At 43.9% G+C, this 16,789-nt stretch overlaps 1 protein-coding gene across 1 annotated transcript in view; it reads left to right on the top strand.

Moving 5' to 3' along the window:
- The window catches only part of itgb5 (integrin, beta 5), a 56,461-nt gene that overhangs the window by 5,792 nt on the left and 33,880 nt on the right, over positions 1-16,789 (top strand). The window contains exons 6-11 of the mRNA XM_080785882.1: positions 436-597; positions 1,766-1,861; positions 1,954-2,043; positions 4,630-4,764; positions 12,114-12,288; positions 12,389-12,643. Coding sequence (XP_080642008.1) covers positions 436-597; positions 1,766-1,861; positions 1,954-2,043; positions 4,630-4,764; positions 12,114-12,288; positions 12,389-12,643 — 913 coding nt within the window. The remainder of the gene's footprint in view (positions 1-435; positions 598-1,765; positions 1,862-1,953; positions 2,044-4,629; positions 4,765-12,113; positions 12,289-12,388; positions 12,644-16,789) is intronic.

A 16,789-nucleotide genomic window follows, 5' to 3' on the forward strand; every position in this document is an offset into this window, starting at 1 on the left:
CAGGTCAAACCAAAGATTCTGAAAAATAGAACACAATTCAATTCAAAGGAGCTTTATTGGAATGAGAAAACGTACGTTTAAAAAATAGGACATAGACTAGTGCCTCCTTGCTTGGCACTCAACTTCAATGGTTGGATTGGGGTAAGTCCCTGTGACATAATGGCGTCATGTCCAGGCCAGGGGGTGTACTTGTACATCAAGCTGCCTCTCACTACAGAAACAGGAGATAGGCTCATGCCCTATGGGCCTCATGGCTCGGCAAGGCTTACCTATTGGATGTGTGGTCTTTTTATAAACTGACTTTCCACGTGATATTTCATCTGCATAGTATGTGGTGTCACTGGTGTGTGTTCCTGCATGCTAAAGCAACTCTAAATGAACAAAAAATTACTGAGTCATCATAATCATGGCATATATTGTCCTCTGCCTGATCAGGACAGAATAGGTTGGAGGAAAGAGGCCTTCCACTTGCTGGTGTTCGCCACAGACGATGTGCCTCACCTTGCTTTGGATGGCAAGCTTGGTGGCCTGGTCCAGCCCCATGACGGATATTGCCACCTCGATGACAAGAATGAGTACAGTGCTTCGACTAAGATGGTAAGGCTGGAGAAGATTCAGCTTGTCTTTTTTATCCTGTTGTTTGGCAGAGATAAAAAGCAAAAATATTGATCCAAAAGTGATGTAATTTACGTAACAATGAATGTGAATAATTATTATGCTATCCACTCACTCTTCAAATTACACCTTTAAGAGAAATTACAGCAGGTTTTCTTGCAGCAAATACACCCTGAAACACACAGTCTTATGAGAAATCTGAAACCTTGGCTCTTTTCAAAGCACATTTTTATGCCGAGAGCAGCTATGCCACCCTAGCATTGTTCAGGATGAATCTGTATATGAGTGGACTTTGGAATTAGGCAGGTTTTGCTTTGTGTGATTACTTAAACATAATATCTTGACCTTGCCACTACCCTTTAACAGACAGCCAGGAGTTAAGGAAGTATCCTGAGTTTACGAGGCTCTACTTGGCTCTGAGCCAAGCCCAAATAACTAATTTGGGAACTTTATTCATGGCCAATTTGATTAGGTAGAATTAACCTACCTAATCAAATTAGTTTTCAGAAAAGCCTGACCTAATTTGACTGACCTAAAATTAAATGAACAGTTAGTTTTAAACATTACATAGCTATACAGTCAAATTTGGCTTGTTTGCCTATTACAGCGATAGCTACTGTAGGTGCAGTCAGTGATTTGCAGAAGGAGGGACTGTTAGTTATGTTGGAAGGTAACTGTACATTTAACTCTTAACAGTTCCAGTGGCTTCTGAGCAGGTTCTCTGGAGCGGCTGATTGAGCTGTACCATAATGCATAGAATTAAGTCTAAATGAATGAATTACCGTTAGGTTATTACTGAACAACGTTGTCCGTTTCTAATTAAAATCCACATGTAGTGTGTACAGTTGGACACACTATTGATAAAAAACGTAATTGACAAAAATACTGAAACGTAAAGATTGTTAATTACTGGTTTTGGATGACAATTCAATTCTCCTCACTTTTTGGGGGATATTGTTTTTTTGTTTCCCCTAAAAATAGGACATGGCTGGGGAGTCTAATTTAAACTCGGCATCAAAATTGGAAGACCAATTACTTCCTTTTACTAATTTCCTGACAGGAAGGTATGATCTTTATTGCGAGAGGAAGTGCATGTCTCTCATGTCTGTGGCTCTCTCTCTCTTTTTTGCTCTCTTTCTCTTGTGTTTAGGATTATCCCTCTCTGGCTCTTCTGGGGGAGAAACTGGCAGAAAATAACATTTATCTCATATTCGCAGTTACCAAGCGCCTATATGTCATATATAAGGTATTTTCTTTTCTTGTATGTACATATTGTTGTTATTGATCAAACCTTCCATACATTTCCAAACATACTAATCATATTTTGTCCAAATGTAGAATTTTACTGCGCTGATACCTGGCACTACTGTAGAGATTTTGGACCAGGATTCTAAGAATATAATTCAGCTCATCATCAATGCCTACAATGTAAGTAAACACAAACAATACCAATGTCTTTGTCACTTAAGGTGTGTGTTCATGCGCACGCAATAAATAGTGAAGGGTGACATTCAAACGAGAGTACAGAGAAAGAAAGCCAAATCCAGGAGAGGAAAGCAGATTTAAACACTTTCTAGGAAAAAGGTTTGGCGTGTCTGTGTGTTGTAATACGATGTTTATTTCCCCTGTGGGGCTGGGGCCACGGCATAACGGTGACAGTGGAAAACTACTGTGTCGTTTGTCTGCAAAGTAGTGAGAAGGTCATGGAGGCCATTCTAGAAAGCAGAAAAAGACGGCTCTGGAAGCGGAACTGAGCAATGTTGAAGCTGCATTCCTAGAAACTTATTTTAACGTTTTAACCAATCTGTAGTGGTAGAGTATGTTACAATACAATATAGCTATTAGTTAGCACATCTGCAATGGTTGGAGTTGGGTTTCCTATACTCTTCCATTGAGAACTGTAGACTCTGGTGTCAGTTAGGCCTGGCTGACAGGTGATACTGCTCGAGCCCCGAACTGTACAATATCTCCCCTGGTCCCACAGGGATTGCCTCTTGGCTGAGCAGTAGACTGGTTTGAATCCCAGGAAACAAGTCCATTTGGTTAAATTTGTATATTCACATTTACAAAAAAACCTTTCTATTTATAGTACAAACACTATGTTAATAAATGTAAGACCCAGGTAATGAAATGGCTATTTTAACCATCCTTTTAAGGATGAGGTAGTCTGCCATTAACTACCAGGGGAAATCACACTGTGCTAAATGACATTTTATTACCATGACACGGACTGGTTTTATCGTCTCAATTTAGTCGCCTGCTGCTCATAGTCTTACAGGAAATGTATTCCAGCAGGGTCACTTCTGTTTTGGGGGTGCTAACATTCCTCCTCTGAATTGTAAACATATGATTATAATCTAATCCAAAAGACATGTTTATTTGGAATAAGTTTGCCAAATATTTATTTTAACAACTCTGTTTTACGCAAGAACAATTGGGAAATACATGTGTAGATGTGTAATTATTATTATTCCTCAGTAGAAACGGATTTATGGGAAGGGAGGATTTAAAACAGTGCTACTCTGAGGTCCATTTGGACAACGGTAGAAATGTGAATAATAATATTAAACAAATATAATCAGTCCTTGCCTTTTTAACACAGTGGGCCCAAACGAAAACAGTAATTCTTTTCAATGGACTCGATTAAAAGAAATCGATTTAAATGTAAATCATGATCGCTCATTTGTCTCCCCTCTCTCCTTTGTCTCAACATTTGCCCGCTGTTAATTACTTTGTCTTGCTGGCAATCACTCTAAACCGTATGTTCTAGTTACTTCTACACTGAGGCTGACATTTATATAATTGCATTTTCTGGAACAAGTTTGTTGAGTGAAGAAGGAAAGAATTTCCAAAAACAACTTTTCTACATTTCGTAAGCCTTTCCCTAAATGTTTTCCTAACTTAGTGGGATTTTGAGTGTTGAAAAAAATCCCTTGGCTTGGCTAGTAAGTACGGCAACTTGTTTTTAGCCATGAAGAATCAGGACACACTGTTAACTCTGTAACTGAAACGTATGAAACAAAGACTCGCAATATTTAATGTGTGAGACTGAGTTAGAATGAAGTGTTGTGACTCAGGAGTCAGGACCTCATTAACATTCCCTGTGCAACATTAGATTCACCACACTGACATTTGTTAGCTACACTGACTTTGCCAAGTGTTGTGAGGTTGTGTTGCATAACCTTTTTTTGTTTTGTTTCTTGATAAATTGTTGTTAGAGCAGAATAATACTGTCCGTTTGCTTGGATTGCATTTAAGTGATGGTCAGAGAAGAGAGAGTGAACCTGCACAAGCAAACATGTTTATCTGTGACATCAGGTATTGTTTTGATTTAGGCGCAATCATGTAGCTGTTAAGAGGACTGCACATGAATGAACACACGGTTAGGTTTGCATATGCTTCACAGATGCAAATCAAGCTGGCACACAGCACAGCTGTAGCATCTCATACACATATGCCCGTACGGTTTCGAGCAGTGCTTGTCCTTTGTGGCTTTGGTTTAAGACTAGACAAGCCAGACTTGGCTGTATAAATCTGCCTAACCAAGGCAAATGATTCTCTCACATTCCCTGTGTTTCGCTTTTTTTCCACACTGCCTGCAAACAGATTTGAGTAACCATCATGACCAGGCAGATGGTGGTGGTTTCATTATAAATTGTTGTGTGGTACCATATTACTGTGCTCCACAGTTTCAGGGCATTTGAAAGTTGAAACATTTGACATCCAAAGAGTTGCAACCACTAACAAACCCCTTTTGCCAAGACTGATGCACAAACAGGATATACGTTTTAGAGTGATTCAATGGTTACAACACAAACTACTGGCACAATAATCACATGAACCTTATCGTCCGTATTATAGGCATTTCATAATTAAGCGATATTACACAAGAGGGTGTTCTTTATCGTCATTAATGCACGTTTCGATCTTGATAGATCTTCATCAGGTCTATGTTCGGCCATCAAACATTGCCTGTGTCTTCCTCACATCCTGTCCTCTCTCCTCTCTCCTCAGAACATCCGTTCCAAAGTGGAGCTGACCGTGTGGGACCACCCGGAGGACATCAGTCTGTCCTTCACGGCCACCTGCCAGGACGGACAGCCATTGCCGGGCCTCCGGAAGTGTTCTGACCTGAAGATAGGAGATACTGTGAGTCTCCCTCAGACGTAATATTCTGTCAAACTCCTCTGGGCATTCAGTTCAAATGTATGACCCATCTTCCGCCATCTTGATGATTTGATCATATTTTGGCTTCTTGTTCAAAACAGGCCAATCCTGCAAACTTTGAAAGCCAATGTTAGCCAATTGGGATGGAATATGAAATATCGGACGGATCCGTCTCGAACACATGACTATAGAGATGCTGTGTAACGATTTGCAGGATTTTTGGACAGAATCTGTAATATAAAAAAAACGTGTTTTACAAAAGTCGGCCTCCTGGTGACGCTATAACAGGCCGTTATTTGGGGCAAATTTGGGGCAGAGGTTCATCGTTGGCATCGAGGGAGTGTGTGTGTGCAAAAATGCCGGAGATTAGCTGGTAACAGACCGACGGACGGACGGACGCACACACACACACAAACACACACACACACAAACACACACACACACACACACACACACACACACACACACACACACACACACACACGGAGGGAGTGCAAAACATACTCTCTCCCTATGCCTTCAGCCTGGTGGAGACAATGAATAATGTGTGGACAGATGGACTACGACCAGTATGAGGTGTGTATACCTGGACTGTCCTCTGCTGGGAGTGGGATACCCATCCAAGCATCCTGCAGCTACCAAAGACATCCAGTTGCGACTTGGTAGTCTGCAGCGAACGCCGAGTGACCTTTAAGTCTTTGAAGTGCAGCACCTGTCTCATGAGATCAATCTGCGGTGGCTGAGAGAGGAGTGAGAATGAGGTGTATATATTGTTGTCCTCCACCATTTCCAATGAGGCAACATGTGCCCTGTGTGTAGATCTGTAACCGCAGCTTAATGAAAATCACCTACAAGTGTATTACGTTGTCTTGGCCAGACAGTTCACTGCAGGACATGGCTTGCATTCTTGTGCTCATCTCTATGAACGACCTTAAAATTGTAGTTGAGGTTTAATTTTTCTCTCCACCAGGCCAAAGGCATGGGGAGAGGGTATGTTTTGCATCTCCGGCACCGCTAACCCGGTCGGTGACAAATTTTGCATTCACACTCCCTGGATGCCAACGATGAACCTCTGCCCCAAATTTTCCAGAACTGCCTGTTATAGTGCATGCCGACTTTTGAAAAACACATTTTTGTCTCCACCAGGCCGAAGGCATGGGGAGAGAGTATGTTTTGCACTCCGTCTGTCTGTCCGTCCGTGTGTCCGTCCGTCCGTGTGTCCGTCCGTCAGTCCGTCCGTCTGTTACCAGCTAATCTTCGGCACCGTTAACCCGTTCGATACCAAATTTTGCACACACACTCCCTGGATGCCAACGATGAACCTCTGCCCCAACATTTCCAGAACGGCCTGTTATAACGCCACCAGGAGGCCTCTTTGTGCAAAGTTTTTGGACAGTACACCTACAGATTTTGTCCAAACATCACGCAAATTGGTACAGTCTTTCTAGAGCCATTCAACGAAACTGGTCTTTCAGATTTCTCAGACTCCATCCTGATTGGCTAAGATTGGCTTCCAAAGTTCGCAGGAGTGCTCAGTTTCAAACAAAATGCTGCAAATCATGAACACATCGTGTGATTTCTGTGAAATTGTGCACACACATTCCCACTAGGCAGAGGAAGAAATGCCACATGAACATTTTCAACTCAGTCTCATGGTGGTGCTATAACTGGCCGGAAAGTGTTTTTACCTCTAACTGCACGGATCTGTGGATAACTTTGTATGCCAACTCCCTAGAGGCCAAGGAAAAACCTTTGCCTGGAATTTTTCACATCTGCTCTTTATAGCGCCACCAGGAGGCCGACATATGTAAAACACATTTTCTAATATTACTCCTTCGGATTTTATCCAAATTTCTCGCAAATCGGTACACATGCTCTCCATAGTCATGTGATCAAGACGGGTTTGTTTGATTTCTCATAATCCACCTTCATTGCCTACGATTGACTTTTACACTTTTCAGGAGTAGCTCGCTTTGTACCCGTTTTGTACAAATTGCCACAACAACCTGACCTGCCCTGGTGGAGATCTGTGCTTTTTCTAGTCTAGGTTCAAACAACTGCCTTCTTGGTTATCTTTGCCATGTGCTGATATTCTTTTTGTTTTTTTCTGGGTTTTCTTTTGCGGCTTTCGCCTTTTATTTTATATTTTTATAGAGAAACAGACAGTAGGCTGACAGGAAATGGGGTGGGGGAGATGGGGGAGTGACATGCCGTAAAGGTCGTCGGGATCGGGAGTCGAGCCTGCGGCACACTGCCAGACTCGGACTACCGGCCAAGGTGCCTGGACCGCTGAGCCACGGCCCAGGCCAACACGTGCTGATATTCAATGCAGATAAAGCCTCTTTCCTATCTGAAAGAAGGAATGACCATTTGTCCCCACACCACACAGCTATATTGGCAGATGCTGCTCATTCCGAAGGGAACATTCTCGCTGCTGCGGCGCGTCTCGGCTGGAATCAATCAACAGTGAACACATCTAAGGGAGGCTGGCCAAGTTTCACTCATTGTCCCCCCAGAAGGATCTCTGGGATTTCATTGGTGCTGCCTCTGCTCTCTGCAGGTCCTGCTGCAGCCGCGCGGTCTCTGTCTGGGAATGTGATTGTGCATCATTGAATGGAGGATGACGGAGGCAGTCGTTGGTTATTTTCAGGGAGAAGGTTGTAGAAGAGGCCAGAACCACAGGGGACCACAGGAAGGGGGCCAGGAGAACAGTGGGAGTTGAACCCATAATGATTAACCGTGCTTCTCCGGGGCACTGGACCTGGGCAATGGCACGAGTTATGCTTTTCATTCCTGCGGAGTAGCTATTTTGGAATTTGTGCTTGGGATGAATGGGGTGTAGAGACTGAGGACATAAGGAGCAGTGGTATGCAAAGAAGGCCTTCAGTCAGAGTTTGTTTCGTGGAAGGGGAATGATAAATTGAATAGCAGAAGACCAGTGTCTTTTTCCACGGCTGTTACTCGGGCCTGTGTCCAACATGATGGGAGCATTCACCACGTTGGAACACCCTTTCCTCATTTTGTCTCACTGAAGTGACGGAAGAAAACAAAGAAAGGTCGGATGTCGCTAAATCATTGCACGTCTTAATCACGTTCGAATTTTGTACGGTCCAAATCCTTCTGCAGGCCCTTTTTTTATATTCCACACGGGTCTCAATGGAGCTTTGTATTGAGTGCTCCCGTACTTGTTTCGCAGCTTCTGCATTTATTTGCTAGAATGTTGTGTGAGGCTAGGGCGTGGGAGTAGGCAGTGGGTGTTGCATACAAAATAAAGGGGTGAGAGACCATCTCCAGAGCTTTGGTGGCGGAGGGGCCCTGCTCTTCTTTTTTCATCTAGGGAAGTGAGGTTGGGGGGGGGGGGGTTATGGTGCAGGCTATTGCTTTGCCAAATCTTCCTGCTCCGTATGGAGGAAGTGGCCAAAAGCCCAGGTGTCAGTCACTGTGCCCCACCGAGCCTAACGCTGCATCTCAATGACCTCAGACAAAAGTGGGCAGAAGGGGGTTTGTGATACAAACACAGCCTTGAAAACACACAAAAGAGCCCAGCAAGGAAAAAGCGGGCTCAAGTGTATTCAGCATCCTTTTCACTGCGATACTCTCAGAGCCATATAGGACTACTGAATAGAACCTTGCATGTGGATGGTGTTGGGTCTATGCTAACGCTCCACGTCATCTCTATGGAGAAATGTTGTCGAAAAACAAACGAGAAGCATTTGAATTAGATTGTAGCTTGCGGTTTTGTTTTCGTTTCACATGAATGCCAGGCAGTCATGAGAATGCCATCATCAGAATTATTTCTCCACTGTTACAATGATAGCCATTTGGACAGCCTCCATCCTCAGGTCATGAGATTCTCATTTGATTTTGAGAGACATTTGTCTTAAAGGCACAGTGCCATGATTTTTGAGTTAAGGAGTTGACAACTTGACATTATTACTTCTCCACACCAGGAGGACTTAGAGCCTTTGTCTTGCTCCTCCCGCCAAACACTACCTGCTGACAGGTGTCGCCCAGTGTAGGAATACGTGCAATGAAAATGATTACCCTTCCGGCTTACTTCCAAACGTAGGCCAATTTTTCACAACCTCTGCGGTGGTGGGCAGGCACTTTACATTGCACCACCCGAACGCCCACCAGACTAAACTTCTGACATATCAGGATTCAGGACCATGTTCCTCCCATCACATCATGCACTTAATATTGAATAGCGTCATACCCAAAAATAATCGCGTCATGTGAATGCACCTCAAGAACCAGGAAATACGTGTGTGGATTCGGAATGCCAACATTTCACTTCTATGTAGAAGTCACTTGTATGCTGGTATACATGCGTTTGGGCATATGTGAGGAATAAAGCTTTAAGCTTGCGATTTGTGTGATTCTTCTGTGTTCCAGCCTACTCCATTTCACATTACATCATACCACTACAGTCTTTCAACTGTCTGCCTTCCTCCCTTCATCATCTAATCTCTGGGACATTTTGCAGGTCAACCTATCAGTTCCTGAATATCATCTCAATCACATTGCTTCCTGAGCCTGCCAGCTCAGCAACCAGGAATTTCCTCCATAGAGTTCAGCTGAGGTGTATCGTCAGTGCCCCCCCCCCCCTCCGTTCCTGACGTTTTCCCTCCCATCCCTTCACCACTAGTTTTGGGCGCCCTCCGTTGCTCTACGACGTGCCGCCTGATTGGGCGTAGTGGCGTGCTCGTGACTCACATGTCCCGTGAATCAAATTGTGCCCCTTGTTAGTTCATTAAGTTGCTCACGATGTAGTGGAGGAATGCGGAAGGGACAGGATGGGGCCTCTGGCTGCCTCAATCGCACGTTACGTAGTGTCTCCTGAAAGGGCTTGTGTTTGTCTATATATGTTGGTCAGAGGAAACTCCCAACACATATTTTGTGCTGTAATGCCTGAATACTCGCACAATAATGAGTGTGTTTTGGTAGAATTGGTACTTATTTTCAGTGTTGGGGAAGCTACTTTGAATGCAATGAGCTGCCTTCACACTGGAAGGTGTTTAATAACAGTATAGCATTAGCTAGCTATCCCTCAGTAGAAAAATACTTTGTTATACTACTTATAGTACATAGTTCAAACTACTTATAAAAATACTTTTGTAATGGGACAATATTTAGTTACAAGCCAGTAAAAATACTGTGAGTAAAAAAAAGTGCACATTTTATTGTTCAATTAAACATATATTCCTGCCAGCCACACAAAATATCCCAATATTGATGGAAAAGAAGACAACTCTGGTTTTGTGGGCTGTATTTTGCGTGTCTTAAGTACCAGGTCTTATTCCCTAACTTGAGTAAACTAAAGACCTGGAGGCGTGATCAATGCCATTTGGCTATTCTGAGTGGCCAAAGAGCATTGAGCAAGTTAGGGAATAAGACCTGGTACTTAAGACACGCAAAATACAGCCCTGTATGTCATGTCCTTCAGACAGCTGCCTTCCAGAAACTAGAGGCTAGCTAGGGGATATAGCACCCAGCAGGACTACTCGGTTATCTAGGACTACTGTAGGTAACATAAAAATAGCTTGTAACAACTTAACTGAATATTTGTGAGTAAAGCCTTTTTGACCGTTGCTGCCAACAAGGGTAGTCCTTTGGATGGAGTGTGCAGTGCACTAAGTGAGTGGCATTAAGGCACTATGACAATTTGAATTGATTTGAATATCGTTGAAATTACTACTCAACACTGCTTATTGTCTCCACCAGGCCGAAGGCATGGGGAGAGTATGTTTTGCACTCTTTCCTACTAGGCTGAGGAATATATCCAATCCTTTTCACATTTGCCTGTTATAGCGCCACCAACAGGTGGATTTTTGCAAAACACATTTTGTGGAACAAAATGCCTCAAATCAGCCAATTGCCATCCAAGGCGTAAGAAGAAATTGCACCCTTTTCACATTGGCCTTATAGTGGAGACCTGTGTCCCGAGGGGCACTTTATCTAGTTTTGTCCATAAATTTACTGCATGATAATATTATGGTTGATTATTGAGCACAGTTTTCCTTTTGAAGTGCAGACTGGTATCAACTCTTCACGCTGCTTCTCTCCCAGCAAAGAGCTTGTTGTAACCTCGACCATCCGCTTCCCTCTCCCCTGTGTCTCAGCTGCACCGTCACTGAGAGGACAGCACAAGGGGAATATGAGATCAGAAATCACAGTAGGCGAGTTTAGAAATCGTGAGCTCTTCCATTCACAGAATAACAAGTGGATGCTCTCTCCATGGAGGGAGAACGGATCTATGAACTAATTTGTATGTTGCCAACATCAACAGGTCCGACTGTGGCTATGAGGTCCCGGGTGTTTGGTTTGGGTCTGAGTCTAAAGCGAGAGGTTCTACGGCTCTCTGGGATCGAGAACTGTTGGAAGCTTCAAAGCACAGCGTGTCACCTCTCCATGCAGCCCCTTGGACTTCTTACTGTCGAAGTAGATAAATGAGACAGTTGACCTCCACAGAAATATTTCTAGAAACTGTTTGTCCCCTTGGTCTTTGCAATATCTGCTGTAATAGCAGTGATATGTATATTGTTTTTATAGATATATTTTATATTTTTCTGTATTCTGCTTGGAAGTCCATAAAGCTTAAATGCTTTAGTTACAGATAAAAGTTTTATATCTTGTGTTCTTTTTTTGGCCTTTGGCATAATAAATAAGGTTTTATAAGACGTGTCGGAGTGAAGCTGACACGTGTGAATTACCGTCGGTAGTTCAGATTTATAGCCGCATCGTTTTTATATGTAGGGAGGGCATACCGAAGAGCCAAGAAAAACACCCGCGCCATAGTTGGGACAGACAGTTTTGAGGAGGACTGTGGCGGTATCTTAGTGAAGAGCAGGGATGAAAACACTTGTTTATGCCGGGACAGGCTAGAAACCACAAGGGTTGGGTTTCTCCTCGCCTTTCCTTCCCCGGAGCAATCAAATGGGTGTAGGGCCTGTGTCGTCTTCCTCGATTGGCTGTGATTAATCTACAAAGTCGGGAGTCACATCATCCGTGAGTGTGCGCTGTGAGCTTTCCTTTTCAACGAGTCATGGCTACACATGTAAACACAAACACAGGGTCGCACACAGTTCACAACACATCTGTAGTCGAGCTGCCAAGGGCTTTATAGAAGTGGTGTAAGGTTCCAAGTAAATGTAAATGCTGAGTCAAGGGTATCCGATACCAGTATCCGATACCGGTATCGGAACAACTCTAATCATCCCCTTTAACTTATAATTCACTCTGTGTCATACGGTACCATTTCTGGTCAGACTATCAGAAACGTGAGTAGGCCATTTGTTGACTGTCACGCCGTTGGCTCGCTTTCCCCCCAGGTATCCTTCAACGTGAAGGTGGAGGCCAGGAGCTGCCCTCCGCCTGGCACCGACCAGAGCTTCACCATCAAGCCAGTGGGCTTCAAAGACCGCCTGGAGTTGACTGTGGATTACCAATGTGACTGCGGTTGCAGCCGCACGGCGCAGGCCAACAGCAGCATTTGCAGCTCCACAGGTAACTTGGGCTCAAACCAAAGTGAACGCGTGGCACCAAGTAGGCCTGCTGTCCTATTCCAATCTAATCTAATCTACCAAACCTCCACCTACACACACAGGTACCTACAACTGTGGGACATGTCGCTGTGAGCCGGGATACCTGGGGGCCCGCTGTGAGTGCCAGGACGGCGAGGCGGGCAGCCGCCACCTGAGCGCCTGCCGCGAGGCAGAGGGCAAGCAGGTCTGCAGTGGCAGAGGGGAGTGCAGCTGCAACCAATGCCTGTGCTACGAGTCGGAGTTCGGCAAGATCTACGGTAGCTTCTGCGAGTGTGACGACTTCTCCTGTGCCCGACACAAGGGCGTCCTTTGCTCAGGTAAGAAAAACAGCACTAGACTGTAAAGTCTTGAGTTAATTTAACTCTTGAGATTATACAATGGGGACCTATTTGTACACTCTTTGCACAATCCTCTGCATTTTTGTATCCATTTGTAACTGTAGTAACACACAAGGAGCACTTTTGATTTATTTCCACACTAAATGGTACTGTGCAAGAGGTATTCTTGGTCCACATCTAGGCTTTTAGCACAATGAAGGTTTTATTTAATAAATGCTTGTATTGGTATTTGGTTCACCACATCAGTCTGATCAGTCGAGGTAATGAAGGTTAAAATGCACCTTTCAAATGCTATAATACATTGGCTGCAAATCTTTCAGTGCCACTTATGTTTTGGTTTGAAACAAAATGTTTGTCATGTTCACATATAGACAGCCATACCTGCCTTAGGTGTGTCTTTGTTTTTCAGGCACTCCCATGAGTAATTTTTGTCTCCTGAGTGCTCACCTGCTTGACTTTTGGCCAAGTTCCTATGAAGAGGCTTAGAAAAGCAGCTGGAGTGGGCTGTTTCTAAAGCTACGGCTTGCATTTCATTGTCTTCTTCTTTGGTAATATGGTGGTCGTCTAGGACCTGAGAGTTGCAATCATCTTTGTGCAGGAAACTTGGGAGTTAGCTCAGGATGTTATTTTGTACAGAGATGCTTTGTGAAAGTCAACCACTAGAACCAGAGACTCTGGTGGTAGTAACTTCCCAAACTTCTATTATTCCCCTTTATCTTTATTAATTATGATCTCCATGTTTTCACACAATTTAGCATGCTTTATTAATGAAAAATTGCACGCGCTCACTGATGACCACATTTCTCCCATCTCGAGTCGATGTTCCTGTTTCTGTCTGCTGCTCCGCATAGCTCTGGGACTTGATGCGAGCAGGCAGGTTGGCTCTGCGTATCTGCTCAGCCATACTAAACAGTTGGGTTTCCACTTCCCAGAACATTGGGTCCCGGCCTCTGTGAGTTCTGGGGTGAGATCTGCTAGCTGGATGGAGGCCCACTGGCTCATCCCCAAGCCAATGGCTGTTCCCCTGAACCCACAGAGAGCGCTTTGTCAGAGTGGGGGCCGGCTTTGGTCCTCTCTCCCTTTAGCACAATGCATGGCTCTATTTATCTATACCCAGTAGAAATACCCAGCCGCCTTTCGTTTAGTCAGCGGCAACATTGGAAATGCCAGATGAAACGATTTGTGTCCGCTGATCATACATAATCAGTCATTAAATGTTAACACTCCAGTACTCTCTGAACGCACCTCTTACCTCAGCACGGCTGGCTCAACATGGAGCTATAACGAGTTCCTAATGAAGGGAAACGCCTCCCTACTCTGACTGTGCTCCATCTCAATTCCCTGAATCAGTTAGTTAATTGTCACAAAGTGTCTTGTATAAACAGTGTTGTAAAATCAATTCAGTGTTTGCGTGACTCAAAGGAACAAAAACAAAAAAAAACCACAGGTTTTAATGGGAAGGCCTGCTCTGTGTCCCTGTGCCCTGTTAAAATGTCTTGTAAATGGAATTGTGCACCACCTGGATTGGTCACGCTCCGCGGAGAGCAGCTCACTTGCAGTGTGTTGTCTGGGAAAAGTGCTGGAGGTGGTTGGGTGTTCAGTCTGATAAATGGCTTAAAGGCACAGCAGGTTTTATTAAAAAGGAAGTCAGCGGGCACTGTGATCTCTGTGATTTTCTTTTCTCCCAGTGGATTGCAGGTCACCCCTATACTGCCCTACAAAGCCAAAGTGCCGTATACGAACAATTAAAAAGTGTTTCAACTAGTCAGCCAAATTAGATATTGGCATATAATTGATATTATATTATTGTAATTGTATGTTCTTGAGGTAATTGTTTATCCCACAAAATCACAAAGGCTAAAGCCCACCACACACCGTCTGCGACCGTGTGCGGCGCGGCGCGTTGCTGTGCGGCGAAATAGAACTGTGTTCTATCGGCGCGCCGGGCGGCGCGGCGCGGCTCCGCGCGGCGGACGGAGCCGGTGTGCGTTAGGTTCATTGAAAATAATGGAGGCGGCTGTGCGCGCCGCGCGGCGCCGCGCGGGGGACGCAGCCGGTGTGTGTCGGGCTTGATTTGACTTTTGAGATACACAAATAAGTTGGTGTGTCCGAAAATGCAGTTACTGCACTTTGGCTTTGAAGGGCAGCATAGATTGTCCCTAGAAAACCTGAAAGGAGCTGTAGTTTTTTTTTCTCTGTGCATCAAACTTTGGCAGAAAGGCAAGCTAACATCCCTTCTATCTGAAACTGATATTGCGTCTCACACTGATAAATGGATAGGTGGGTTGCCAGTTGTGATGAAAATGTCCAGGGTTTTGGAGAGATTGAGGCTAGTAGAAAATGTACCCATGGATACATGGCTGTTTCCTGAATAGTCTCACTGCTGTGGCAGTTCCTCCTCAGAAGGGCCTTTGATTGACTTCTGTAGCTCAGCCTGTCTGATTAGTTTGCTGTGTCAGTGGGCCAAAAGTCTGGCACAGACTACTGTAAGGTGATTGGATCCTGGTTTACAAACAAAAGACATCTGGTTACACAGGAGCATGCCTGGACTCTTCCTAAAGCTACTTCAGGGTGGTTCAATTTGTCCTATACACAAACATTAAATGCCATTGACAATGAATGGACAATTTGAGCGTTCGTGTAAACACAAACATTGCGCAACGCAAACATTGAAGACGAGGGTGAGGACGCAAATTCTGATGGAGGAATGAGATGATGATGTACGATGATAAGATTGCCTCTCACTTCACACAGGTGTGATTTGTAAAACACAGATATAATACTTGTGCCTATTAACAACACTTAGTTTGTCCCCTCTAAAATGTCTGTGAAATGTTTTATCTTTATTTTGTGTTTAGTCACATAGCATATGGCCATTTAGGTCATAAGATAATGACTTGCATTGAGCCATATTGAGTCGGTTATTTTGTTCTATAGTATACAGTCCTATATTGGTTGGTGTTTACTTTATTGTGGTGTTATGTTTGTGGAAGAGTCCTTTTCCTTCTATCTCCCAGGCTAGACTATTTTGATGCCTTTAGCATCTCTACCCAGGCCTGGTCAGGGTTGAATGTGAGGACACACAACAGAGGAAGCAGGCCACACTCCACACCCAGTTGTGGCTCAGATCTGACGGCCTGGCTGGCTCGCTGTTGGGCTGAGCTGTAAAGGCATTGTGGTGACATGAGGTAGTGGGCAGCCAAAACCTCAGTAACACCCTGCAGCCTTCAGAGTGTCTTTATAGACCAGGGAATACAATACTGTCTGAAACAATTTACAATTTTTACAATGTAGGCATTTAGCAGACGCTCTTAATCCAGAGCGACTTACATTAAGCAAGAACCAAAAAAAAGCATGGGATACATCACATAAAAAGCATTTATCATGAAACATGCGTAAGCTAAGAAAGTAACAGTGGAATATCTATATAATGAAACTATACGTATAAACTATACATATAAACTATACTATGCTATACATATGTATATGACGTGCTATGACTACATACAATGCAATTATAGTGCTGTCTACATAACATGCTATAAGTCTGTATCAAATGCTATCTAGGTCTACAGAAATGCTATCTAAGGGGGTAGGGTAAGTGCTATGGGCCATGATGGAGTCTGAAAAGGTGGGTTTTCAGACTACGGCGGAAGATTGGGAGTGATGCTGCAGTTCTGACTGCAATGGAAAGTGCATTAACTTAACTGCAAACTCTTCAGATGGAACCTAGTTTGCAGAAACCTGAGGGCAAGAATAGGCTGCAGTTATTCATATTTATGTCACTGACATGTGTTTCGTTTTAAACTACACTCTCAAATACCGACATACCGGTATTTAAAACTTGTTATTATGGCCACTGGGCAGGAGTTGTGACGAACTCAACATTTATATTAGTCCTCTCATCCATCCTCGTCAACTTTTCTTCAACTTTGTTTTTGTGATGGTCAATCTTGACAAGCTATCTTTGTGCCATCTTAGGTAAACTCACCATTCTTATCATTCGCAACTGTGCTCAGCCATTATGTATGCTAGTCGATGAATGTAGGAGATAGCTGTGTTTGTTTTTTTACTCTTTAGTAAGTTGTCATTGAGATGGAGAACTGTATGCAGTTTCTGCTGTGT

This window comes from Protomyctophum bolini (assembly GCF_963924005.1).
Source record: "Protomyctophum bolini genome assembly, chromosome: 16".
NCBI classification, from domain to species: domain Eukaryota; kingdom Metazoa; phylum Chordata; class Actinopteri; order Myctophiformes; family Myctophidae; genus Protomyctophum; species Protomyctophum bolini.